General features: G+C 37.8%; 1 protein-coding gene across 1 annotated transcript; it reads left to right on the forward strand.

Annotated features, from left to right (window-relative positions):
- The first annotated feature begins 3,645 nt into the window (after window positions 1-3,645).
- On the forward strand, window positions 3,646-25,834 carry DIPK2A (divergent protein kinase domain 2A). Its single transcript, XM_053918235.1, has 3 exons — window positions 3,646-4,426; window positions 18,936-19,239; window positions 23,011-25,834. The coding sequence occupies exons 1-3, from the start codon at window positions 3,770-3,772 to the stop codon at window positions 23,340-23,342; spliced, it is 1,293 nt and encodes a 430-aa protein (XP_053774210.1). The 5' UTR covers window positions 3,646-3,769; the 3' UTR covers window positions 23,343-25,834.
- Window positions 25,835-26,624: the final 790 nt, after the last annotated feature.

A 26,624-nucleotide genomic window follows, 5' to 3' on the forward strand; every position in this document is an offset into this window, starting at 1 on the left:
GTTGGGGTTTTCTTGGGGGAACTCAAGAGTTAAAAATTTTAGCTTTAGTTATATAGTTAATAGGCTTGGTGATTAATGCATATAGAAAGCTGTTGTTCTGGAAAGCTGTTGTATAGGAACTGGAATTTATGACAAGACCTACTGTGACTCCAGGAGGAAGCAATTCAACGTTTCTGCCCCAGCACTTCAAGTGCGATCAAGATGGTATCTGAGCCAATGTACTCCAGGGAGAAAACACTGGGATTGTAAATAGATAAAGAATCACTGGGATGCTAGGAAAATTGCCGGACTGCAACTTTTATCTGAATAACCTTTTCCCCTGAATTCCAAAACCCTTACCTACTTTTTCCTGAATTCCAAACCCCTTGCCTACATTATTCTTCTCCTTATATAAAGGTTGACTTGAGATGAATGTAAGACAGTTTAGGGTACATAACCCAACATCACCAGTCATCTGAATAAAGCTCCCATAAAGATTCAATCCTTGTCTCTACTTATTGGTTCTGGTAGTGACAGGTAGCATTTCAGTTTCTCAATAGCACACACTGTTGACATTTTGGGCTGATTAATTCCTTGTTGTTGGAAATTGCCTTATGCAATGTAGACTGTTTTTGCAACATCCCTGGACTCCTCCCACTAGATGCCAGAAGCCCCCAGGTCGTTGTTATGATCACGGTATCTCCAGTTATCGCCAAATGTCAACCAGGAGGCAACAGACCCTAACTGAGAACCATGGCTACAGGGGACAGAATAGCAATACAATGTGAAACTCTGACTATCAAAGAGCCAGTTCACTTTTTAAAAAATCAATGTATAGTATCAAAATACTATATTTAATTCAATTGCTACATTTAAAAGTGATAGATATAAAGTGGCATTTTACAAAGCACTGGAAATTACATTATTTGCCATTATTTAAACTTATTGAGGAAGAATTTAGGATGTAAGCTTATAATCTATTAGCCAACTGCCAAAAGCATTCCATAGTTCATAGGATAGGTACTGTACATTAACTTACTGATCTTTTTCCAAACCCTGATCTTTAAAATAATCTGAATTTACCTCATATAGCTCTAAGCCTTATTTTTTCCCTTGAGGAATGTACTAAGTTCTTGAATACTATCTTTCTTGATAAAAGTCTAGAAAACATAACTGAAGAAAATATCCTTGGTTTTAAACAAAGGTAAAACATTTAGATAAAAAGCAAATATTTTCCAAAACTCAACCTGTATATATACTAGTAACCTTTTTTACTTCCACTATTCAAATGAGGCCTATACAATTCCAAGGATTTGGAGGCTGAGAGTAGTGTAAGAACTCCAAAGACGTTTTGCATACATAGAAACAGAACCCCCTTAATCCTGTTACTAGTCACCTAGTCTGTCACTCCGCCCCAATTATCTCAGCTTAATCAGTTTACCCACAAGTATGCTAAAGGAATCAATCATTCCAACTACAAATATAGAAATGTGTGTAGTGCTTTTATTGTTTTAAAGCAATTCTACATAAATTATCTCATATTAATTGCACACATCTACAGGACAGGTACAAAAGATGCTAGAGGTAAGAAATGTGCAGTTTAGTAATAACTTGCCAACATTTCAGCAGTAGCAGCAGCACTGACATCTCTAGACCAATCACACCAAACTCTACTCTTATGAAATCCACATTTGAGATTCTCCTCATAACTTTACATTGTATGGAGTTTTAGGATGCCTGAAGGCAAGTTAAACCAAATTACTCCCAAAGGTGGCAGAAAGTCCTTCATTGTAGCAGCAAAATTTCTTTAGTCACTTTGTACCAGGCATGAAGACTAAATTTTCTGATTTGTCTTATTTAAAGCAATAGCATTTAAAAATCACTTCTACCCAACATATTAATTTGTCCAAAGGTTTTTTTTTTCCAAAGTATGAATTCTTATATCTTGAAGGGCTAAACATTAACTTCAACAGTACTTTTCAAGAGGATGGCTCTTTTGCAATCAAATGGCTGTGGAGAAAAGTGAATTTGATAATGCAGTACTGATGTCTCTCATTAAGCCTCTGTAGAGTTGGTCTATATATACATGTCAGTTACTAGGGTCTCCTAAAAATCACTGTTCGATCTCTAAAATTAATTCAGTTAAGACCCAGGTACTTAATACTGTATCAGGAACCACCTATGCGTCAGACTAACAACTGATCTTCATTTCACTGCGGAGTAAAATGACTTCAACTCTTTAGATTCTGGCGCTAAAACTAAACAGCATTATAATCATGTATTCGTAGCTACTGCTAAAAAGCCCAGGTCCTCTAAAATACACCAAAACAAGGCGCCGTAGTCCAGCATTTCTGAGTTATTTCTGCTGTGGTTGTAAGTACCTGGGCCAGCTGGCCCTTGTGGAACGCCAGGCGGCCCCCATTCGCCACGGTCACCGCCACAGCTTCTCCGGGCCTACCAGGACGAAGTGGAGCGCCCGCTAGCCCCTCAGGGAACCCAAGGGCGGCGCAGGGGCTGTCCCCACGGGTAGTAGGGTACGGTTTGAGCGCCAGGCTGGGAAAGCAGGCGGGGAGCAAAGCAAACCTGCCGACAACTCATCCCCGCTTCTCCGCAGTGTTTGGGCAGGACTCCTGTCGACACCAGGCCCCGTCGGTTCCCCCGTCATCCTACTGTCCCTTAACACGGCGTTTCGGGGACTTGGACTTTTCCGCGTCCACTTTGGAATATTTAAGATGCATCCAAAGACGAAGTCCCCAACCAATTCCACAACTGAAGCCTTTCACGTTTTCTCCGGAGGCCAGTCCCCCACCCAGAGAGGCACGCGGGCCCGGGAACGCGAGCACCCTCCTAGCACACCGCCCCCTACCCCGCCTCGGGCGCGCGCCCCAAACACAGAAGGCCGGGGAGGGGCACGACGCCCCGCCCACCCTGCCCCGCCCAATGCGCGCAGTACCAGAGAAGGGGTTTCCAGTAGGTTTCCGCCCCCCTTCAGAGGACAGTTTCCATTATGGGAAATGTCAGACTCCAGGAGTCCTCAACAGTGCTAAAAGATTAACTATTATTAAAACTCATGTCACCACCAGAGCTCGCGAGTTTACCCCCACTTCAAAGCTCGAGCTCCGCCCCCACGGAGACGCCCCCAAAGCCACCCCCGCGAGTCCGCGCTTACGCCGTACGGGCGGCGCGCGACGCGCTCGTCCGCCCCTCTTGCCCCGCCCCCGGCTCCCGCCCCTCTCTGGAAAGCCAGCGCTCACGAACTGGGGCGTGCAGCGTCAGGCGCGCGTGGTCGCCTCATCCATCCTACCTCCCATTACTGTTGCTACTTTTGGGGTGAGACACTGCGGCTTCTCTTCCCTTGTCGTGAGTCCCTCCTTTCTTCTCCTTGGGACCCAGCGCGCGCCGCGGGCAGCCGCCTCCACAGCTCTCACGCCCCGAGCGTGCAGTGCGCTTGCGCGCCCGCGGCTTTCGTGTCCCCGCGCGCCCTCCCCCTCTCGCTCATCTATAACTTGGCTGGCTCGGAAGAGGCGCCGCGGGAGTCGGAGGGCGGGGAGCTTAGAGGAGGGAGCTTGAGAGTTGTGGAGACTAGTGACTGGAAGAAGTCGCAGACTGCTCCGGTCGGCTTCTTCCCGCTCCCGCTCTCGCTTACACATCTACTCCGCCTCCCACCCCAGCCTGCGCCCCTGGTCCTTCTCCCGTCCGGGGCCTCTGCGGGTAGCTCTCCGGGTTTCGGCGCGGCGGGGGCGCCCCGGGGGTGCCCTCGCCCTCCGGGTGCAGACGGGCAGCGGGCGGGATGTGGCGCCTGGTGCCCCCGAAGCTGGGCCGCCTGTCCCGCTCGCTGAAGCTGGCGGCGCTGGGCAGCCTGTTGGTGCTGATGGTGCTGCACTCGCCGTCGCTGCTCGCCTCCTGGCAGCGCAACGAGCTGGCGGACCGGCGCTTCCTGCAGCTCAATAAGTGCCCGGCGTGCTTCGGGACGAGCTGGTGCCGCCGCTTCCTCAACGGGCAGGTGGTGTTCGAGGCGTGGGGCCGCCTGCGCCTGCTGGACTTTCTGAACGTGAAGAACGTCTACTTCGCGCAGTACGGCGAGCCCCGCGAGGGCGGCCGCCGGCGCGTGGTGCTCAAGCGCCTGGGCTCGCAGCGCGAGCTGGCGCAGCTCGACCAGAGCATCTGCAAGCGGGCCACCGGCCGGCCGCGCTGTGACCTGCTCCAGGCCATGCCTCGCACCGAGTTCGCGCGCCTGAACGGCGACGTGCGGCTGCTCACGCCGGAGGCGGTGGAGGGCTGGTCGGACCTGGTGCACTGCCCCTCGCAGCGCCTGCTCGACCGTCTGGTACGCCGCTACGCCGAGACCAAGGACTCGGGCAGCTTCCTGCTCCGCAATCTTAAGGACTCGGAGCGCATGCAGCTGCTGCTGACCCTGGCCTTCAACCCCGAGCCGCTGGTGCTACAGGTAGGTACCGAATCCGGGCCGGGCGGCCTGCGAGAGGGGCCGCGCGGGGAGCGGGAGCCCGGACAGGTGGCCCCTCCGGCGTTCCCCAGTTTAGACCCGGCCCACTTGGGCCGGGTTGCAGGTTGGGAAAGCGCCAGCGCTGGGGTCTCCTGGGCGCTGTACCGGATTGCGGAGGGCGACCCGGCGGGTGCAGTCTGCTCTTGTCACCTAGACGCCCCTCGTCAAGGATTTGATAGCGGATCCTTCGACGCCAGAGGGAGCGCGTCTAGTGTGCTTCCAAAATGTCTTTCCTGTGAGTTTTCTTCTGTTCTCCTCGCCTTTCTGCTTTTATCCTCCCGGGGTTGCATTTCCACGGCGCAGCCTGTTCACGAGTTCTTGGACCTTTTTTAGTTCTTTTCAACTGTTTCTCTATCGCGTTTGTTCTCCCCTTTAATAACCTGCATTGCTGGCCTAACTTCAGCCCCACAGTTGGTCTTTGTCTTATTCCACTCATTTACCTGGCAGATCCTTGGGAAAGCTGATTTGGGGGCAAGCTGGGGAAGCCAGGTGCACAAAATGGGCACTGTGGTCGAGGTGGGGTTAATCATTATCCTTGCTTTGGGTAGGATTTAAGAAGAGGAAAAAGTTAGGTCTTCGTTCCACTTGATGGCTGAAAAGGTTAAAGCCAAGACGGACATTTTCATCCTGCTCTTGTGACCTGCCCTGGTCGTCTGGTATTTGGCTGCAGGAAAAAGCTGAAATATTAGGCCAGGGCTAGAAATGGGAAGGAGATTTTCACCTCTCTTCTAGTTGAGTTACTGGCACTCTCTTTTGAAAACAGACGTGCCTTTTAGGGGAGTAGGTTGAGTTCTTTTTATTGGTGACAGCCAGTATGAAAACAAAACTTAAAAAAAAAAAATCCCAAAACAAAAATCTGTGTTTACCTTTGGAGTAGTTACTTAGTTTCTACACATTCCCATCCGGCTTTAGCGCGATGTCCTTGGATAGTGGTCATAACTGCGGGGGTGTGATCCCTCCTGCTAACCGCAAGGAAAGTTATTTGCTTTTTCCATACCAGTTGTGTTGTAGTATTTTCAATACAAGGGAAAAAACATGATTTGAAATTAATCACAAGTAATTTTGATATAATTTATGACCTTTCTGCGCTGTTAAGAATGTCACTGATGGCTGGGGAGTTTGTACAGGGTTGAATAAATTAGTAATGTGCCATGTTCATTTATGTTGCTTTCTTTTCCAAGCTCCCGTTACCCAACTTAGCTAAGAGAAACCAGTTTCGTTTGATTAGTTCAGCCAAATAATTTTAACACAAAATAAATATTTTGCTTTAAACAGAACTTTAGTGTGGGTCTTGGTAAGTTTGAAGGTGTGCTAGAATGTAGTAGGTGGTAGGTCAAATTTAAAGTACATATTGTATATTAAATCCTGCTCTCTTTAACAGTGAAATGGTTAAACGTCCATTGAAGAAATTTATTTGGTAGTTTTAAAACTAGTCAGCCGCAAAAGTTGAAGGTTGTATTTATGGTATGTACATTTGACTTGACAATTTTTTAAACAATTAAACTGCCTTTTTTCTTTGAGAGATAGATGGTTATGTTAGCAAGGTGGTCCCTGGAGAAAACTTTAGCATTGTAGTGTGCTGAGTAGATTAGTCTCTCAAATTCACTGGGATTCATAAATTTAATAAGGAACTGTAGTAACAGTAAATACACATTTTTTGCACTTTATAATAGTGGCTGACTACTTGAAAGATTTTAATCAGGTAATAACTGAGTATTGAGGTATAAGAAACATTTAATATTAAAACTAATATTTAAGAACAGCATGTGTTATGTATGTAGTTCTTTCTAAACATGGCATTTGAATATGAGAAACTTTGGCATTTGATTTACACTAAGGTAAACATGCTTTATTTGGGAAGGTTTTCTATTTTTCGAAGTTTGAAGTTGCCTTGGAATATTCAGTTTTCTTTATAGTTGAGATAGCTGTGTGCTTGTATCTTGTTTTCTGATCACCTCTCCCTTCAAAATAACAGTTTCTCTGTTTTCATCTTTAATGATAAACAACTCTTTTAAAAAATCAATTATATTCCTGTAATTTAAACTTAGTGACACAGTTGCTCCGAATGAGTGGGTACCCATAGATGGGTTATAGGTAGGAGAGTTTGTTTTTAGTATGTGAGGAAATGCATGTATCAGCGTTGTTGACTGGCATTTGTAAATGCATTTTTAATTTAGGTCACCCAGTTCTATACATACTCTGTGAAATATAAATTACACTCTTTATTGTCAGTTATATTGTTATGCTTATTTTTCTTAATTAACAAGCAGGTAGTATAAGAAGACTTTATTTTTAAATAAGCGACCTTCATAGAGCTGCTACTTTCTTTACAGAACCATGTCATCTTTGGTAAAAATTAGTGAGTTAAGAAATGTGAACAATAATTACTTGAGGTGTGTGGATGGTATAAAACCACTAAAATGAATCTCAAAATTCTGCGATCAAGTATAAAGATCTTTGCACATTAAGTCAAATCATGATGTTAATTACTTTTTGTTATCTAGACAAATGTATACAATTTTGGTATTTGTACTGGTTTCTATAAAACTGTTAATAGCTGTTTATGTTAGTTTTGGAATATTAATTGATAATAGAAAACCCCAGAATTTGGCTTTATGTTTGTATATATTTTTTGGTTTATGTATTTTTAAAAATGTTTTTGTAAGGTTACAAGTGTGTATTTTTACAGTTTAAAGAGGAACTCACTTTTTCCTGGGAGAGGGAGCTACTTACTCAATTTTTGGCATTTGGTGACAAACTAGATTTTTCCTATCTTATATTGTCTAAAAATTAATTACTTTGGAGAAAAAGTCTTTTGAGCTGACGTTGTCAAACTCTCTTAACAAAAGTTCCAGTGTAGGTAACATGTTTCCAAAATAAACATTTAAATATCTTTTTTGGTATGGTACCAGTGAAAGAATTGAAAAGAATATATGCATTTAACCATAAACTTGCCTATTCTGATTCTAAGAAACAGTAACAAATTGAAGTTTCTATTATATCCCGAAAGGACATTTGAAAGGTGTTAAATGTCTGTAAGTTACATTATAAACATACTTATGGCTATACAGATTCGTAATACAGAATTCCTATTTGAAGTGGTATGAAAGTACAACTCTCTTTCCGTTGTTGGATAGTTTTACTGTCATACAGCAACTTATCTAGCTCCCAGGAAAGTTGTTCTGTTACAGAATTATTTACTAAAAAATTTTTATGAACATCAAGCCACAGGATAATGCTAGTACCTTATCTTCTACTCTGATACCTTCTTTTCACCCTCAAATTTTTACTTTACCAAGAAATATATTTTAATTACAAGTATATCATAATCCTATGCAAAAAACTGGGGAGAAGGACTTTGTTGATTTTATATTGTGTAAGAGCATTCTTGGAATATTCAAAAGTTGAGGTGTTGAAGTAATTGGCAGGATGGCAACATGTTTTCTGTTACTGTATTGTTAAAATTTTCTACCAGTGTTTGTACTTACCTGTTCTTGAACTTATAGAAGTTGGGTGTGTGAGAGAAAAATGTCGTTGGATTTCTTGAAGTCCAGACTGTATCTCTGACTTGATCACCTGGAGATGGTAAAGATTGTTTTGTTTACAGAAACAAAGAAGCTCCTGGTTGTTTAGGGAGGTGGAGTTGGGAATATGTTTTACTCTTACATTTTATAGAACTTTATTTGCCTTAAGTTTCTGAATCATGATTTTAATAGGACTTCATTAATTTTTATAGTCTGTAGCTATCGTTATTTAAGCTATGCATTTTAAGCTTTCATTTTAATTCCTGTAAATGGCATGATACATTCAAAACACTTTATATAGTGCCTGAGGCATAGTAAGCACTCAGTAAATGTTAGACATTAAATAAGGTAAAAGTAACTTTAATGTATTTGATTATCTGTTTTGAAGCTTCTTTGGATATGGATCACCTTAAAAACAGTTATGATTCCTGCTATCAACCATATCTGTACTTAAATTGATTTAGTACAGTCTTACATTATATAGGATGAATTTTTACAGGAAACTTTGTTGTTTTTGTACTTAAAAATCGTTTCTGCAGGAGAAGAGCATATGCTTAGGTGTACTACCTATGCTGTAATTTCTGAAGTAAACAAAACATTATGGCCATTTAGCTAATTACAGGTTGATAAACTTTTTTTCTGGGTCATTTTACTTATCTATAAAATGAGTCTGTTGGTTTAGATTCTCTCCTTTTGAACCCCAACGTATTGTGACTCTTAAACTCTTGATTTGAGAAATAATTATTTTTCTACTTCTCTTCTGAGCTTGACTTTAATTTGTGGGTTTAAGCTCTTCTAAAAGGGGGTTGAGGGTGTTGGACTTGGTCCCTGCTAGGGGTATAGATTGGAGGACAGAATAGATAGATAACCTTATTTCATGCTTGTCTCTCTACCTCTAAATTTTCACACACAGAAAATCAGGTTAAAATAAAGCAAACACTGGAAACTGCCTTTAAAGGAAATACATAGGGAAAAAATATATATGTGGAGGTAAAGGTAGCCAAGGACATTGTGGGGCTATATAGAATTTAGAAAGGATGTTCTAGACTTCTTTTCAAGCTTAGGGAGCCTCATACTTCTCTCCATCTGACTGCTGCTATAGTAACTGCATTCCCAGATTTAGCTTCAGAGATGGTTCTGACTAGGTAATTCTGAGTAGAGCACTTTTTATCCAATAAGTTCATAAGCTTAAGTCTAGAGGGTTTTTGTTGTTGTTGTTATTGTTGCTTATCAGAGATTTCATTGACACTTGAATGTCCTGTGTGAAAAAGTGTACAAAAATAATAAAGTAAGTCTGTGTACCTCATATCCAAAAAGGAGGGAGACTTGTATTTTGGAAAGACTATAGAAATAGGCAGTAACCCTTAGGAAAGCATCACTTCCTCGTCAATGAAGTAAAATCATTTGACACCCTGGCCTAGTTCCTAGATTAATCCATATCTTTTGACCATGATTAATTCTGAGGTTCGTTCTGTACTTTTGTGTAATCTTTGAACTCTTTTTTCTTTTTTTCATGCTTCTACTGCATGGGTCAGCACATGTTCCTCAAGCATGTTGAGGGGTGGGAATAGAAAGCTTAAGGTTTGGGGACCTGCTTTCTGGATATGGGTGTTCAGTTTCTTAGGGGAATCTTCTGACTGGTTTTTATTCTCTGTTTTATTGGCTTTTGGCTTATGGTCTCTGGCTTACTTCCCATATTGCCATCATTACCAGGTTGACTTTTCACAGAATGCTGGCATTTTTTCTTTTGTCCCTTTTCATTCATGTGTACATTAAGCTAATGGGGCTTTAAAATATAAGACCTATGTTTTTTCCTACACATACAGTGAACTTTAGTATACAACTGTAAAATGTCTTAGGATTGTAAATTATTAGGGTAAGATTGAGGTGGTTATGTATTCATCCTGGTCATAGACCCTGAAAAACTGTAAATTATGTAACCAATTTGTATTTTATCTAATTCGTATGTCTTTTGTAAAAATGGGTTCTTGATAGAAGTTATCTGTGAAATAGCTGGAAGCTCTTTGGGGTTAACAGTCTTGGACTTAGAGTCAGAAGAACTGAAGTCTGTTTGAAGAACAAATAGACTGATCTAAGGCATTTGGATTGGAAGGATCTTTCTAGGCAGCAAGGAGCCTACTGTGTGGGAGATAAGTATGTAAATAATTGTAATCAATATTGCGAAGTAAGTACTGCAAAAAAGACATGCACTGTATTAGGTGACTTATTTAGGGAGAGATATCTGGGTGTGTCTTCATAGCAGTGGATACTAGGGAAGATTTCATGGAGAATTTGGGTTCTGAAAGACAAATGGGGTTTTGCCCATAGATGGGAGAGGAGGAGGATGGCAGCAGTACTGAGGGAGCGTTGTACACTACCTTACAGTTATTAGGTGGCATTGGGCAAGTCGCTTAATGTTTAAGAGCCAGAGATTTTCGATAAAATGGGAATGTTAACATTTACCCAACAGTATTGTTTTAAAGATTAAAGAAAACAATTATTTAGATAACATACACAAAATATCTTTAATTGTAAAGTTTTTAAACAAAATATTATTATTACTTTATAAATTACTTTGTAAATTATTCTATTTTTAGACAGCTGTAGTAGTTGAAAAGTTCTTTAGTACATTATGTTGACATCTGTCTTAGGAATATGTAAATTTTACTCTTCCTTCAGGAAATGTTCAAATGTCACCCCCTTTGTATGTACACACATCATAAATACCTATATGGCTGCTGCTTCAAGCCATAGTTTCTTTGGAATAGTAATTAAAATGGGGTTAGGGATTTGTTCCAAATGAAGTACAATGACTAGAATGAATATTGTAGGAAACAGGGTTTAGATAAGGACCCAGTAGCACAAAGCAAATAGTTTAATTTTTGCCTGTAAATCATTATTATGGTTTAGTAATTCTATTTAGTACACTGATGAATGATTTTAAAAATAGAGGTTTAGTCTGGGACATTTATAGGCATTCCTGAGACAGATTGTTGAAGGATTTATTATCTGAGGTAGGTATGCTGCTTCAGGGTCTTCATATTTTGCCCTTCTAGTGCTCATCTGGGGTTCTGACTGCAGTGAGGAGACCTGACGGGAACCGTGTGGCACTGCCCATTAGTGCCTGGAGCTGATCGTACGCCCTGGGACACAGTAAAGTTGACAGGACAGGCACAGTTTGTACAACGATTGCTTTCTGGGGCGTTAGGTGTGGACAGCAAACAAATAAAGAACAAGGTGATTGCAAATTTACATCCTATAAAAAGAACAGAGCACACTCCTGTGATGGAGAATTGGATTGGGAATAGAATACTTTAAATTGGGTGGTCAGGAAGAGTGTTACATTTTAGCTGAGGTGTGAATGATGAGAAAAAGCCAGTGGTGCTAAATTCTGAGGGCAGAGGGCTTTTAGGCAAGAGATGCTGCAAATTAAGAGGCCTCCATGCAGGATCAAGCATGGGAATTGGGAAATATGGTAGAATATAGGGTAACAGAGGAGGTAGGCAAGGACCGTATCCTGTATAGCCTTATAATCATACGTAGTGAATTTAGGATTTTGTTTTCAGAGCAATGTGAAACACTAGGAATGTTTTTAACTGGGCCAGGTTCGTAGAAAATGGGTTTTAAGCAGTTAGAGAACTAGTTTGAGGGAGAGAGCTTAGATGGTTTGGATTAAGATGGTTGCAGTGGAGGTTATGAAAAATGGTCAGACCTAGTATATTTTGGGGAGAAATAACTGACGACTTACTAAAGCATTAATTAAGGTATGAGGGAAAGAGAAAGATAAAGGCTATCTCCCGGGTTTTCAGTCTGAGCAACTACTGACTGAGGAGCCCTCATTATAATGAAGGAGCCCAGAGGAGGAATGGCTTTAGAATACAGGGACCCCAAGAGTTTTGTTTTGGCTGTATTAAATTTGAGGCAACAATAGGAATACACATCTAAAACCGGGCACCAGGTGTGTAACAGAGAGAGATGCTGTGCGAGTGGCAGATAGTTTGCTATATTCTTCTGAAGGACTGACTATGTTAATCCAGTTTGTGTTTTAAAGGAACCAGGGAAGTTAGTATTAGCAGACTGTTTAAAGAAACTAGATATTGACTAAAGAAAGTAAGTTAGCATTCTTAGGTTATTGGGCCAAAAGAAGCTTTTTTTTTTTCTTTCTTTGAATTTTTGTTTTATTGGGGATATATTTGACTATAGTGTTTGTAGGTATATTTCAACCTAGAAATGTGGGTCACAGTTACTGGTTGTAAGAGTAGGTAAGGTACAGTCAATTGAGGCAGGTAAATTTATGCATATTTAAAATTTGTGGCTAAGTGATTTTTTGTTTTTTGGTGTGGGTGAGTGTTTTTAAGCTGTATATTTTAACCGATGATTTATTTCCATAAAACTTAGGTAGCTTTTTTGTTGTTGATGTGTTTTGTTTGACATTAGTTTCCAGTCTCAGATAGAGCTGTTGGATATGATATTTAGTGAAATAGCACAACCTTACTATTTTCAAAGCATTGCTTAATGTTTTTGGAATCTAGGTGGGTAGAAAATGGCATTCAGAAAACCATTTAATGAAATAAATAGAACATATCTTATGACTTAAATCTTTGAGATTGAATCTCCAGTATTTGCAATGGATTTTGGTAGTATAAGTTAAAAAACTAAGGTCTTAAGAGTAATTTGAACAGAAAATTAGGGAACCATTAAATTATCCCAGTCATTTTACTGTATTCCCTCTCCAAGCAGTTCACAGAGCTGTGAACACATTAGTCTGTCACCAGTACAGTTGACTAATCTCTATGAACAGCTGTTACAACATGCATTACTACAATGGAATTTTGTTCAAATTTGGGCTTTTAAAAATAATTTTTAAACTTAAATCGAACCTTTGTACATTTTCTATGCTTTTGATAACATTTTCTATATAGCAATGTTCTCAAGTTTAAATTTGTGTGCACACACTCACAGAAATGCCAGTTCTGTTGAAAATCTGTAATCAGATCTTAGAGTGTATGTTTTCATTATTGGTAGATTTCTTTTTAAGTCAGTTTCTTTTTACTAGGAGTTTCATTTTTAAAAGAAAAAAGTTTTGTAACACATTTATTCCTTAGGCAAACTGCAAAGTTATGTTCCTTTTAATGGTATGTTGTGAGGTAATAAATGACTATAAAATAGTTTATATTTTTTGTATGAAAGGAATTTTGGTCTTTGAAATTTAATATGCAAATCCTACTTTTGGTCATGTAAGGAGGGAAAAAGTAATGGAACACAAGTACATTAGAGTTGACCTTATTTACATGCCATTCACTGTAAGTAATTAAGTGAATAAAGCCCGGAGGTAACGTTTTATGTATTTTTACTCATACATTCCATGTCTCCTCTTTCCACGACTCTGTTCTGACATAATAGAATAAAATGACCTGGTAGAGCAGTGTCTGTTGATCAAAAAGTATTACGACATTTTAAAAACTTGGTATTGGTTAATTCTAGCATGTAAGATATTTGGCCATATATTGGGTTGCCTTGACATATATTGGGTTGGCCAAAAAGTTTTAGTTTTTTCCGTACCATGGCTCTAGTAGTGCTTAGTTGTCTTGAACTTCATTCGAAACAATTTTGTTAGATTGTATTGTGGTAGCTCTCATATCAGGGTACATTTAAAAAAAAACTTACCAAAATTGGTGAGTTTTTGTGCACCCACTTTAATATTGAAGATGGAAAATACACAACATTTTCAGCATATTATGCTTTATTATTTCAAGAAAGGTAAAAACGCAACGGAAATGCAAAAAAAAAGATTTGTGCTGTGTATGAAGAATATGCTGTGACTGATCAAACGTGTCAAAGGGGTTTAGAAGTTTCTTGGTACTGTTGACATTTTGGCCAAATAATTGTTTGCTGTCCGGATGTCTTATGCATTGGAAGATGTTTAGTGGCACCTCTGGCCTCTACCCACTAGAAGCCAATAGTTGGGGGATAGCCGATATACTCATAATATCCAAATCACTAAAGTTCTTGGTGAAAGTGAAAAATGTTTCTTTTATTTTACAGAAAAAAATAAATAGTCTTTGGCCAACCCAATGTTTGGGTTTTTTATAGCATATAGACCATGTTGAGGAGTTCGTGTTTTGTTCTTGTTAAGTCCCAATGTAATGTGATCCCCACCTCCTTCTCTAGACTCTATTACTAAACCTCAAGCCATTTAACTCCTCATGCTTTGGCCTTCCACCCCGTCTTCGCGCGCGCACCCCCCCCCCCCCCCCCCCCCCCCGCCAATTCTGACAAGACAGTTTCTGGCTCTGACATGTGCGTAGAAAATTCTTACTGCCCCACCCTCAGTCTGTCTAATACACTCATTCTGTAGATCTCAACCTACATAGCACCTCCTTAAACGGGTTGTGCTTTACCACCCAATCTAGTAAGAAGTCTCTACTCTGCCTCGATATATTCCTTTTCTGTAATTTGTAACAAATTCCATCATTTATAATTTAGGTGTGTTGAATAACAATCCTCCCAACTCAGGCTAAAAATGCTTCCTGAGAATAGGGACTATATTTTATTTACAACTGTTTACTTAGCATTTCATGGTGGAGTTAGGCTAGATCTAGAATTTTTTAATTCAAAGTGCTTTCATTTCACAGCAACTCTCTCATTGCTTTTTACTTCAGCTGCTTATAGTAGTCAGGGAAATGTGGGTTAAGTTACAGTCCTTTATAGGCAGTTCCAAATCTAAAAACCTGTAGAAAATAGATATTGTTAAAATTGAAAAAAATGCGAAAACACATGAGGTAATTTATGTGCTTTATCCCACTTGGGATGAATACACTTACATTCTTTTTGCAGCATAATATGTTTTCTTTTTTCTGAGGTGCTGCCCCAGACTACTGGAGGCATTGTAATATGAGTATGAAGTACATACACTGTTACCTTTCCAAAATCTGAAGACTTCTGAAACAGAAGGATTCCAGACTGAGGGATTGTATTAGCCTGACTTTGCCTCTTATTAACCTGTGTAAGTTTAGGTGAATCACTTCAACTGTGCTGATAAGATTGAGCTAGATTTACAAGTCAGGTACCTTACAACTGTAGAATTAGATTTCACATTCTTTTTATTGATCTCATAAATGTGATACTTGGTTTTTGATCAATAGATAAGTGATAGGTTACTTCAGCATGGACAGTTTACTTTGTGTTGCTTACTTATTCAATGAATAACAAATTACAATGCTGCATTTACGTGTACACAAGTTACCAAGTTTTAAATTTTGTATTTTTAGTACTTGTGGATGCCCTATATATTTCTCAGAGAACTGAGCATTTTTAAAGTCTGGTAACTAATTTATATATCCCACTGTAAATCAGAAACTGCTAGAGGACAGCAAAGATATATTTCTAATTTAGTGGTTCTTAGCTATATTTGGAAGGAGTTCATAATTTCTATATAACTTTCAGGTAGGTGATAACAAAGTAAGCACATCTCTTGATAAATATCTGGACTTTTTATTCAGCAGATTTAATTATTGAAATGTTTCTGTATGCAATTCTTTATAAAGTAGTATTAAATCTACAAAGAATATCTCATACCTTTTTTTCTTTGTTCCTTGTATTGCCCTTATAAATACGTTGGTACAAGTGTTATTCCAGTTTTACAGAGGAAGATACAAAGTTTTGACTTTGCCAGGTTCACACAGCTAGTGAGATGCAGAGGTGAAGGTAGACCTTAAAAGCTAGCTTTTTGATTTTTTAAGTTGGTTATTCTACTATATACTATATTGTTTTTTAAATATAGAATTTTATATTATACACCATGAAGAATATAAAATAATTTAAATTTTCTTATCTTGATAGTAGACATTTTATTTCACATTCATTTTATTCTCTCTCAAAACAGAAGATGATCATAATGGTTCTGCTTGTTTCTTGAAATCTTGTTTTTAAGCTACTGTTAATGCATATGATACTGTTATTAGTATTATTTGAGTTAATAATACCCAAGAAGTAACTTACGGTTTTCTGTTAAAAAAAATAAAAGATACCTAGACATGGTGATTTATCTTATGTTTCATCTTCAAAATATTTATTATTTTATAAATTAAGAGTGAATGCATTTAATATTTCTTTAAGTCTTAGCAGTTAACTATGTTTGGCTCATACTTAAATATCCATTTCTAATATTTACTTTGATAGTAATACTCAATAGATGTTGTCTTTTCATAGAGTAATAGAACTTTTTGTGCAGTTATACAATCTTAAACTAATACTTAGTTTTAAAAACTTTACATATTATCTTTATGACATACATTCAAACCTGATGAAAAACCCTGAATAATTACTTGTAGTGCCTGTAATCCAATTATAATTTAAATCATTATATGTTTAAAAACTCCTTCCTAACTGGAAAGTATTTGTACATATTTTTTCAATTGTAAATAGTTCATTAAAATATACACATTTTATTTCACATTACTTTAAATTATGTGCCTGTTGTTCTAGGCAATTTGAAAATTTGATTTTAAGATTTGGTTCAACATTTAAGAAGTATGGACCACAGCAGTCAACTTATACTAGCTACTGTATTTTGTACATTGTGGGAGTTTGGGAGTCAGAAAGTAAGAAGTTGTGTTTTTTGTTGTTTGATATGCTTAAGAAACCCAAGCTATAACATCTTAAAATTTTGTCTCTCAAACTACTTGACCATGGTGATTTTGATTCTAAGTCCGAATTGTTTTAAATACAATTATAATTAGGTTGGCTCCCTTTGAGCATTTTCTTTGTACTACATGCAATGTGTTCAATAAAATTCTGCTGTCATCAATGAAATATGACAATTTTGGTTATACAATAAAAAATTCTCATCATATGAACAAATGGTATAAATTAATTAAAATTTTTCTAAAAGATGTAGGTAGCAGACTATATGAAAGAATTGTAGTGATCTTCTTAAAATGAGGCACAACAGGATTTCAGTTAGCATTGTCAGAAATCACTACATGGATATAAAATTGCTCAATGTGACATTTATTCATATACTTTATCCCCGTCTATATGAGACTTGGGTAATGAAGTGTATATTTGACTGTTGTTTGCCAGTTGGAAAGGCTCCAAAAACAAGGAGACATTTGTACATGTGCAGATGTTGGCAGGGTTCCATTTTCTCCTGTTGTCAAAGACCATTTTATTTTCACAAAGATATGTTTGTATCTGTTTTACAATATGGCATGTGAATAATATACCAAAATTGTATGGAGGAGTGTTTTGTTTTACTTTTGCATGTTAAAACTATATAATCTCCCACATTTACTTACTTTTAGTGATTTTACTTTTTATGCCAATGACTTTATAAATGAATACTTCTGGGAAACAGTTAAATCTTTTTTAAACATTTTGTCTAACAAAATTTCCAAGGTCCTGTAGGTAATTTAAGTCGGGCGGAAGAGTTGAAAATGTGGTTAGCAAACAATTCTTGCACTTCACATTGGACGTGAGACAATCTCACTTTTCCCAACGCGCAAATTAAAGAAAAAATTCTCAGATATAAGGTTAAAAATACGCTTTTTCCTAATTGCTAAAGAATTAGTAAATATTTTCTCTGAACTAAAATTGAATCAATTCACTTACCACAGTTCAGGATTCATGCTATCATATCTAAATTTTTTATTTATATGATTAGTGTTTTATCACAAAACTGAAGATAAAAATAAAATGTTATATATACAAACAAGTAGTTATTGTGAATTGATAGAATGAAAAGGAAGAAAACATGAAAATAGGTAATTATTTGGATACAGTTGTTTTAAAAATTGTTCTGTTTTAAAAGTTGACAAACATTTTAATGTAAAACTATCGAGTTTTGTCAAATTTATGAAAGCTCAGGCTACAATTAATGCTACTTATTTTTTTGAGGGGTCCAAGAAGAGGAGCCTCATCTCCAGCTCTCTGAGTATATGTGGATTGTTTGATATTTAGCAGTAGAAGTAGGCTACATGTCTATTCTGTAATGCTTTCCTTCATTTCTCCTGCAGTATTTGTGTAAACATCATGTTCTCAGAATTTCCTTCTTCCAATTTAAGGAAGGTGCTATTCTAAAGGAAAATACCTCAGATAAAGCCTATCATTTTATTTAACCTGAAAATAACTTGTTCATGGTCATGGAAGATTTTTGCTTTAGAATGTTAGTCCTCCTGGTGGTTATAAAATCTCTAAGAAAACCTTGAAATAGGAAAATAAATAATTCTGAAGTTGGGCTAAAGGTGAGCAGAAAATGTGGTTTCGTGCATCCAAAGGGACTTGGAGTGGAAGTTGCGTCCATAGGATGTTAGATTGCTCTTGACCAGCTGTTGAGGGTAGGTTAAAAGACACTTCCCAGAATCCTCTGAATTCCACCCCTAGGGCCTGCACCACTTCTTAGTAACTAACACTTATTATATTTATAATAATTTGTCTGGTACCTGTCTCCTAAAGTTTTTAGTTTAGAGACTCTGTTTAGTTCACTCTTACTGCCAGCATTGCACACACAGTGCCTGGTGCCTGGTAAATGCGGCTGAATAATAGGTCTGCCGTGCTGTGCATTCAAAAGAAAGGACTGCTTGATTGTACTTAACACAGATCAAAAAGCTAAAGGGGAAAGCATTAATACTTTTAGATTTGGTAATAAATGTCTTTTGTGTTGTTGGGTGGTCAGCTTGGTTCTGAGATTTTTTGATAAGCAATATTTATTCTATTTTAGCTTTATCAGGTAAAGTTACCTATTTATTTTTTACTCAGATCTATAGTAATGGTGTGAGTTAGAAAAGAAACTTAAGTTTCTCTCTGTTGAACTATTAACTATAACAAGAAAATCCAAGCTTATGCAATCTCTCCTGAAGAGTATCTAGGGATAGACCTAGGATATCTTCATTAGCATTTCTTACAATATTAAGATAATTCTTTTGTAGAGTTTTCCATCTGATGAAGGTTGGCCATTTGCAAAGTACCTTGGAGCTTGTGGAAGAATGGTGGCTGTAAATTATGTTGGAGAAGAACTATGGAGCTACTTTAATGCACCATGGGAGAAACGAGTTGACCTCGCTTGGCAGTTAATGGAAATAGCAGAGCAACTTACAAACAATGACTTTGAATTTGCACTCTACCTCCTGGATGTCAGCTTTGACAATTTTGCAGTTGGTCCTAGAGATGGGAAGGTAATCATTGTGGATGCTGAAAATGTTTTGGTTGCTGACAAAAGGTTAATTAGACAAAGTAAGTATATAACTTTTTAGGTTTATTTTTGTATGCTTTTTTCCCTCTGTCAAAATGATGTTTACATTTGTATGAAGTAAATCCATAATTTTCACTTTAGGTGGCAACCTTGGATCTTTGTTTTATTTGATCAGTATCAGTAAATAAATACTGACTTATACACATGCATTCTTAGTCACAGTTTCTTCATATTTAGTAAAATATCCTTTTTGTTCATTCAGACTCAGATGTGCTCTGAGTGTGTATATGCATGTTTCTGTTTTTGTTTTACATGGCCTGCTCTCTTCTGTGAGTTAGGGGTCTAATGCAGAATTAAGTTTTATATACAAGTTACAGACTACCAGAAAAACTGTGCTGCTCTCAGGGAGGCCTTATTTTTTCGTGCTGTTCTGTAGGGTCCCTACACTGTTCTTAATCATGTAGGTGATCCCTGGCGCTGCAAATCTCTAGCCTGGTTTGACATTATTACATCTTACCCAAAACTTTGTTCACCATTTACTTGTGAGCTCCTCACAGTGTAGGTGGGCAGTGTGTATGAAGTATTTTTAACATTAAATGCCCTAGGAATTTTAAAGCATTGGGGACAAAGCCTATAATTCTATAACTAATTTAGTTAGTAAAAAGAAACTGAAGTTGTTGGTCTTTGGTGAGAGTTTTATATCTTTAATTCCCTCCCCTCCCTTCCTATGAGGCACTTTCCATCAACGGAGACCAAAGTTTGTGGCACCTGGGGAACACCTTGAATTTAACAGCAGTATATTAAGTGGACCCTGTTTGCTTGATCCTGTTAAATACTCGGTTTTCTCAGTGCCTTGTTCTGGTTCCACACTCACCAGACAGCTTTCTGGTTATATCCTGACTGCCCTGTGGGTCCTCCTAGGGGAGTGGATGCTTTGTGGGAGTGCTGGTGCCCACTTACCTCTTCTTTCATTTGTGAGGGTGGCAGCAGCATGCGCCATGGTTTTCTTTTTTACAGTGCACATTTCATTGGTTTTTATTATATTCCCAGAATTCTGCTAACTTGCCTAAACTTTTAAAGTATGCATTCCAGTGTTTGTAAATTCATTTTTGTAGTTTTATTGATGTGGACATTCTGGAATACATGTTACGATCTTACACCAATGAATTCCTGAGTTGGAATGAATACAACCTATTGCTTCTGTATTCTTGCATTTCACACAAAGAGCATTGCTCTAGGTCTTCGTTAGCACTGCCCAGTTCTTCTCAAATGGCTTTTGGTAGGGCTAACTAGCCACTTTGCAAAGGGCAGCATCTGTTTTTTCACCCTCTTTGCTGAACTCTTTCTAGTAAATGACTTTGTTTTCCTTCACAGGGAAGTGGAGGCTTTGATGGGGCGTCTCCATCAGTGTCCTCATTGCCTTTAGCTTCTAAACTAGTAAAGCCAGTACACATTCATCCCTCTTCTTCAGACATAGTGGAGCCTGTGTCCAAACCTGTTGCATCAGTTATCTTAACTCCCACCTTCCCGTATGCAGGCTTGTCTGACAGACTCTTTCCTGCTTTCCCTTGCTTTTCCACTGTGTTTAAAAGTATTGCTTACTCTGCCTTTCTCTATCTTCCTGGGCTTCCATTCATCCCTCAGCTATTAAAACCTGACTTAGAAATCTGCATTACCATTAGCAACCATGGAATTGGCCAATTCCTGAAGTCACTGATTAGTAACAACTTCCTGAAATTATTTACTACTTTGGCTTTCCTCAGCTTAAGTAGTTCCTTTTTAAAAAACATTAATCTTAGACAACTGTAATTGAAGAACAATAAAAATTAAAAAAAAATCTTATCTCCACCTTGCTTAGAGCTTTTAATGACTTCCCATTATTCTTCAGTAAAATTCAAACTCCTCCCCAAGGTATGATCTGTGTGACTTGACCCTAATGTGCTTATTTTTAAAAATCCCTCTGTCCATTTTTGCCCTCAATGTCTCAGCAATAGTGACCTTAAAGATTTCTTGAATGAACCTTTCCACTTTTGGGTTTCCCATGTGCAGTTTCCTTTGTCTAAAATGCCTCCTCCCTCTTCCATATACTGCTAGGTACTTGCCCTTCAAGCCTTAGTTTAACTCTCAGAGAGACTTGACCACTATATCTAACAGTAAAAAAGGGTGTTTCTTTCATAAACCTTTCCACTGTTTCCTTCATAGTGTTTCCCACAATTTATGATAGATAATGTTTATTTATTTACTTGCTTATTACCTATTTCACTTACTTGATTGTAAGCCAGTGAGGATGGGAACCTTGCATACTAATCCGTTTTGTTTACCATTAGACACCCTTGCCTGCTGTAGAGTAGGCATTCAAATAACTGCTTGCTGAATGAATGAGTTTCTTTCACTAACCTCTCCTCTGACAAACCCGTAAGTTTTAAGGTTCTGCCCTCAGTCTTTTTCTCCTTTGCTTTCAACATGCTTTCCAACACAATCAGGCCATTCTCTTGGCTCCATCAAGTCTTTTATACTGATGCATTCTAAATATATGTACTGTACTTCTGAATTCAGTCATAAGTTTGGATTTGTTTCTAGTTGCATATATTATATGTTCACTTCAATACCTCATAGCCACTTTATATTTACTCTGTATTTATATATAAAATGTTAACACTATTAACACTAAAATGTTAAGTGTCTACCTTGTCATCTAATTAGAACCTTAAACTTTACTCATACAGTTACCTATTAATTTTTGTCTCAAATGTTTCTACAATCTGGATTTTTTTTACCTCTTCTATTAAAATTTTATTATTTTATTTTTTTAATTTACTTTTAGAGAGAGGTGAAGGGAGGGAGAAAGAGAGAAACATCGATGTGCAAGAGATTACATTGATAGGGTGCCTCTCACATGCCCCCACCTGGGAATCTGGCCCAAAACCCAGGCGTGGGCCCTGAATGGGAATCAAACCAGCAGCCTCTCAGTTTGCAGGCCGGCGCTCAATCCACTGAGCCACCAGCCAGGGCTGGACTTCTTTAATTGCTGTCACTGTGTTAGTCCCTCCAGTCTTCAGCCTAGAATTTTCTCTCTATAAAACAAATCATGGTCATGGCCACACAAGATACAGTATATTTTTGTAGTCTCTTCCGTACCTCCTCCCCAAGTACCTGCCATACACTCTAGCCACAGACTTACTCTTTCCTGAACTAGCTGGACCACTCCCTTAAGTCTATGCTTTTGCACATACTGTACCCTACACCTAGAGTGATGTTTTTCCTTCTTGTTTTTTTTTAGGCTTGCTTATTTATAAGGCAGCCTTCAGCAACCTGAGGCAGAAGTAGCACTTCCTCTGTGTTCCTGTGCCATACCACTACTGTAGTATAGATGGAAGGTTTCCCTCTACCCGGGGTGTCCTACCCATGGCCTGCGGGCCACACGCAGCCCAGGATGGCTATGAACGCGGCCCAACACAAAATCGTAAATTTACTTAAAACCTTTTTTTTTTTTTGCTCATCAGTTTTTGGTAGTGTTTGTATATTTAATGTGTGGCCCAAGATAACTCTTCTTCTTCCATTGTGGCCCAGAGACACCAAAAGTTTGGACACCCTACTGAACCCTTCAGTAGTAGGGACCTCATCTGATCCTTCTGCCTGGCACTTGTGTGCTCGCAATAAATCTTGTATCAATATATAAATTAATATATTTAAATGTTTAAAATCATAATTTTAAGAACAAACACTACTATGTTACTGAATTGTCATATTTTGGGAAGCAGTAAAAACTGTTAAAATGTATTTTTCTCTTTCTGCTTTTTCTTCTTTTACAGATAAACCTGAAAATTGGGATGTATGGTATGAAAGCAAATTTGATGACTGTGATAAGGAAGCTTGCTTATCATTTTCAAAAGAAATTCTTTGTGCTCGTGCCACTGTGGACCACAATTATTATGCTGTTTGTCAGAACCTCTTATCCAAACATGCCACCTGGCGTGGCACTTCTGGAGGGCTCCTTCATGACCCACCAAGTGAAATTGCCAAAGACGGCCGACTGGAGGCCTTGCTGGACGAGTGTGCTAATCCAAAGAAGCGCTACGGCAGGTTCCAGGCTGCTAAGGAACTGCGTGAATACCTAGCACAACTAAGTAACAATGTGAGGTAGTCTATGGTGAACTTTTCTCCCTTTAAATAGCACTGGCTATTGCTAAACCAACAAAAACTATCTAGAAAAAGGAAGTTTGGAAGTAATACATTCAGAGGATGATAAACGTGCACTGATAGATCTTACATTACATCCATCAAAATAAGACATTATTTCAAAAATCATATGAGTCATCTGCAAATAAGTTTGCTCTTACACATTGGAGACTTGAGCTTTCTTTGACTGCTTTGTCCCCTTGAATGCCTGAGTGCATTAAAGAATATTGTGAAGCTATTGGAAATGAATCTGATAGTTACATTGGCTTGTGTATCAAAGGGTACTTGGTACTTGACTTAGTTGGCATTACTATCATGATTTTGTGAATCTCTTACATTTTCTTTGAATGTCAAGTTAGATTGGCCTGTTTTATAGGCCATTTTTTCCTTCCAATGTATAGTTTTTATTTTTTCATCTTTATGTTTTTTATTCAGTCTTACATATTCAGGTTACTGTAGGTGTTCATTTAAATTTGGGCTAGTTTTCATTCAGTGCTATGCGGTACATATTAACTTAAGGCAGGATTCCCAGGTTTACTGTGTTTTTTCAGAAAGCTGAATGTTATGTAAATACTTTCCTTCCCACTTTCTGTGGTTTCACCATTGCATGAGATCATTTAAGGTTATTTAACAGTTACATCACTCTATGCCAATAATTACAAGTGTACACTAAACATGAGGTTGGCATATGTTGCAAAATGTCATTTAGTCCTTTAAAGGCTTTAAGAAGAGTGTATTAGTAACTTTCACCTTGATGTTAATTTTGAGAGAAAAAAAAACAGTATTTTTAAAATGCTAACTCTAGTCCAAGATAGTAATGCAAATGCCAAAGAAATATTAAGATCTAGTCCTACGGTTAGAGTTTAAAATTGGTCACTTACTCATTCTTACTGTCCCACTTCCAATATTTTCTCTGTCATTATTAAATTGAAATCTCCCTAGTAATTTTATGTTGAAAAGGTAAGCTACTGCTTCTCAGTATAGATAACTTAAAGATATTCTACCTGTTATTCATCAGTAGATTTTGCAAAAATTAATGTGGTAGTCATCTGAGTTTAATCGGGCCTCATAAATTTTGATTGATGAGCTAATAGTTTTTACTGTAAGCAGACAGCTTAGCCAGTCTGCCGAAGTTGGGCTTCATTACCCAATTGTTAAACATCAAACATCAAAATTTAAATATGTGGGTAAAAATGAACACACGTGAAATTTGTGGGCTATTTTAAAAGTTACAATTTATATATGTTGACTGTCACTAACAGTGATATTTTTCTGTTTGAAATCGTTACTTTTGTTTATGGCAAAGTTTGGTGTAGTGTGCAGTATTTAGTTCTAGACTAACCTTATTCTTAATGAGAAAGTGATTAAAATATGCACAACCAAAGCCAGGTTTTTCTTCTGTTTTTCATTCATTCAGCGACTATGTATTGAACATCAGCTCTGCCAGGCACATTACTAGCTGCTACACACTGAACATGACATGGTTAACTTACTTTACAATGAGTATCAAATACTTTAATGTAGGTATATCTTAAGTTGAAGTAGCATTCATGAAGTTAAGATGATTTCATGTTATTTTACTATTGTGATGGAAATTCTGTTTGTACCATCTATAACCGGGTTGCTATAAACAAGAGCAGGATGTTATTAATAAAGGTAATCCCAGTTTAAAACTGGATGAAGGGTAAGATCTCTTCATTATAAAATAGATTTCAGTATGTTAACTTTTATACATTAGTATATTACGTATATCAACTAGCCCTCACACACTTAAGTGCTAGGAATTTTACTATGCTTTTTACAACTTTGAGGGGATTAGGTAAAATTACTTGTCAGACATTCAAGCCTCTTAATCAAAGCTTCAGACAAAATACACATTTTCAAAACGGAGCACCTTTTATATTTGATAAAGTATTCATTACAAACCTTAGAATGCCGATCACAGAGGGGTTGCCTCTGTGTGGTTTAGCGAACATCTTTTTGAAAGTGACTGTGATTGCAGGAGAGGAAGTAAGAAAACAGCTGCCAGTAGTGACTGCTGCTTGAGGTAGTTTTTAAAAACTGCCATTTCCCTCCCACTCCCCCAAGATTATGTGGAATTTCTTTTATCTTTGGAAAAAGGTTGAGAAGATAGTAGAAGAATTAGGAATGTTAAATTACAGGGAAAAATGTGTATGTGAAAAGCAATAAATATTTTGTTCACTTTGCTATCAAGATATTCACTATCAGATATTTATTATACAGCAGCAATTTATATTTTTAATCATTGCCCATTAATAGACGCAGTAAAATATTTTTGAATCAGACATTTGGGGTTTGTATGTGCATTAAAAGTTGTCTTTTGTACTGTAAGTTACTGTTTAATTTCAATATTTTATCAGAACTGTCTCCCTGTGCCTTTACAACAGAAAGTTGTTTCTGCAACTTTAATGCTCTTAATAAAGCATACTTTAAGAACACACTTGTCGGACTATCTCTTAACTTCAAATACCTAAGTTTTTTCTCGAGTAAAAAGTGAGGTTATGTAGATAAATCATTTGTTCTCTCTTGCATTTATTTTGACATAATTTTCAGAAACTATCTGGGTGTGAGCTGGACTTTGTGTTTTCTTCTATTTTTCTGTAATCGTGACATTTTTAACTTTTACTACTAAAATGGTATTAAACTTTATTATAGAATTATTCAAATGTATACAAAAGAATAATATAAGGAACAGTGAGTAGTATAACTGGTTAATACTAACTTCAAAATATGTGGTCAGACTTGTTTAGATACTCCACCCTACTTGCTTCCAGCTTATTTTGAAAAAAATCTGGAGATATTTAAATCAGGTGTTTTACACATCAGATATTTTCTTCTCCAACAAAACAACTATTATTTTATATCTAAAAAATTAATAGTAACACCTGAATATCACTAAAAGCTCAAAATCCAGCTGCAAGGGTTCTGAATCACTGGCTCTATACTGAGAGTAACTTGATTATCAATAAGCATAATAACAAAAATGGATTGTAACACATTAAATATGTAAATTATGCATTAAAAGTGATAACAACAACCAAAAATAAAACACACCGATTTAGTCATATTTGGAAGGCTATTGAGGAATTACTAGGAAAACTGGTAACTTGGAGAGAGAAAAGCATTTATCCTGCCTTATCCAAGGTAATTAGATAATTGAAGGGAAAAGAATCTGTAGACTATGTAGAATTATTCCAGTTACTAAATGCAAGAGTCTTGTTAGAGT

The sequence above is a fragment of the Desmodus rotundus genome, chromosome 2 (assembly GCF_022682495.2).
Source record: "Desmodus rotundus isolate HL8 chromosome 2, HLdesRot8A.1, whole genome shotgun sequence".
Lineage (NCBI taxonomy): Eukaryota > Metazoa > Chordata > Mammalia > Chiroptera > Phyllostomidae > Desmodus > Desmodus rotundus.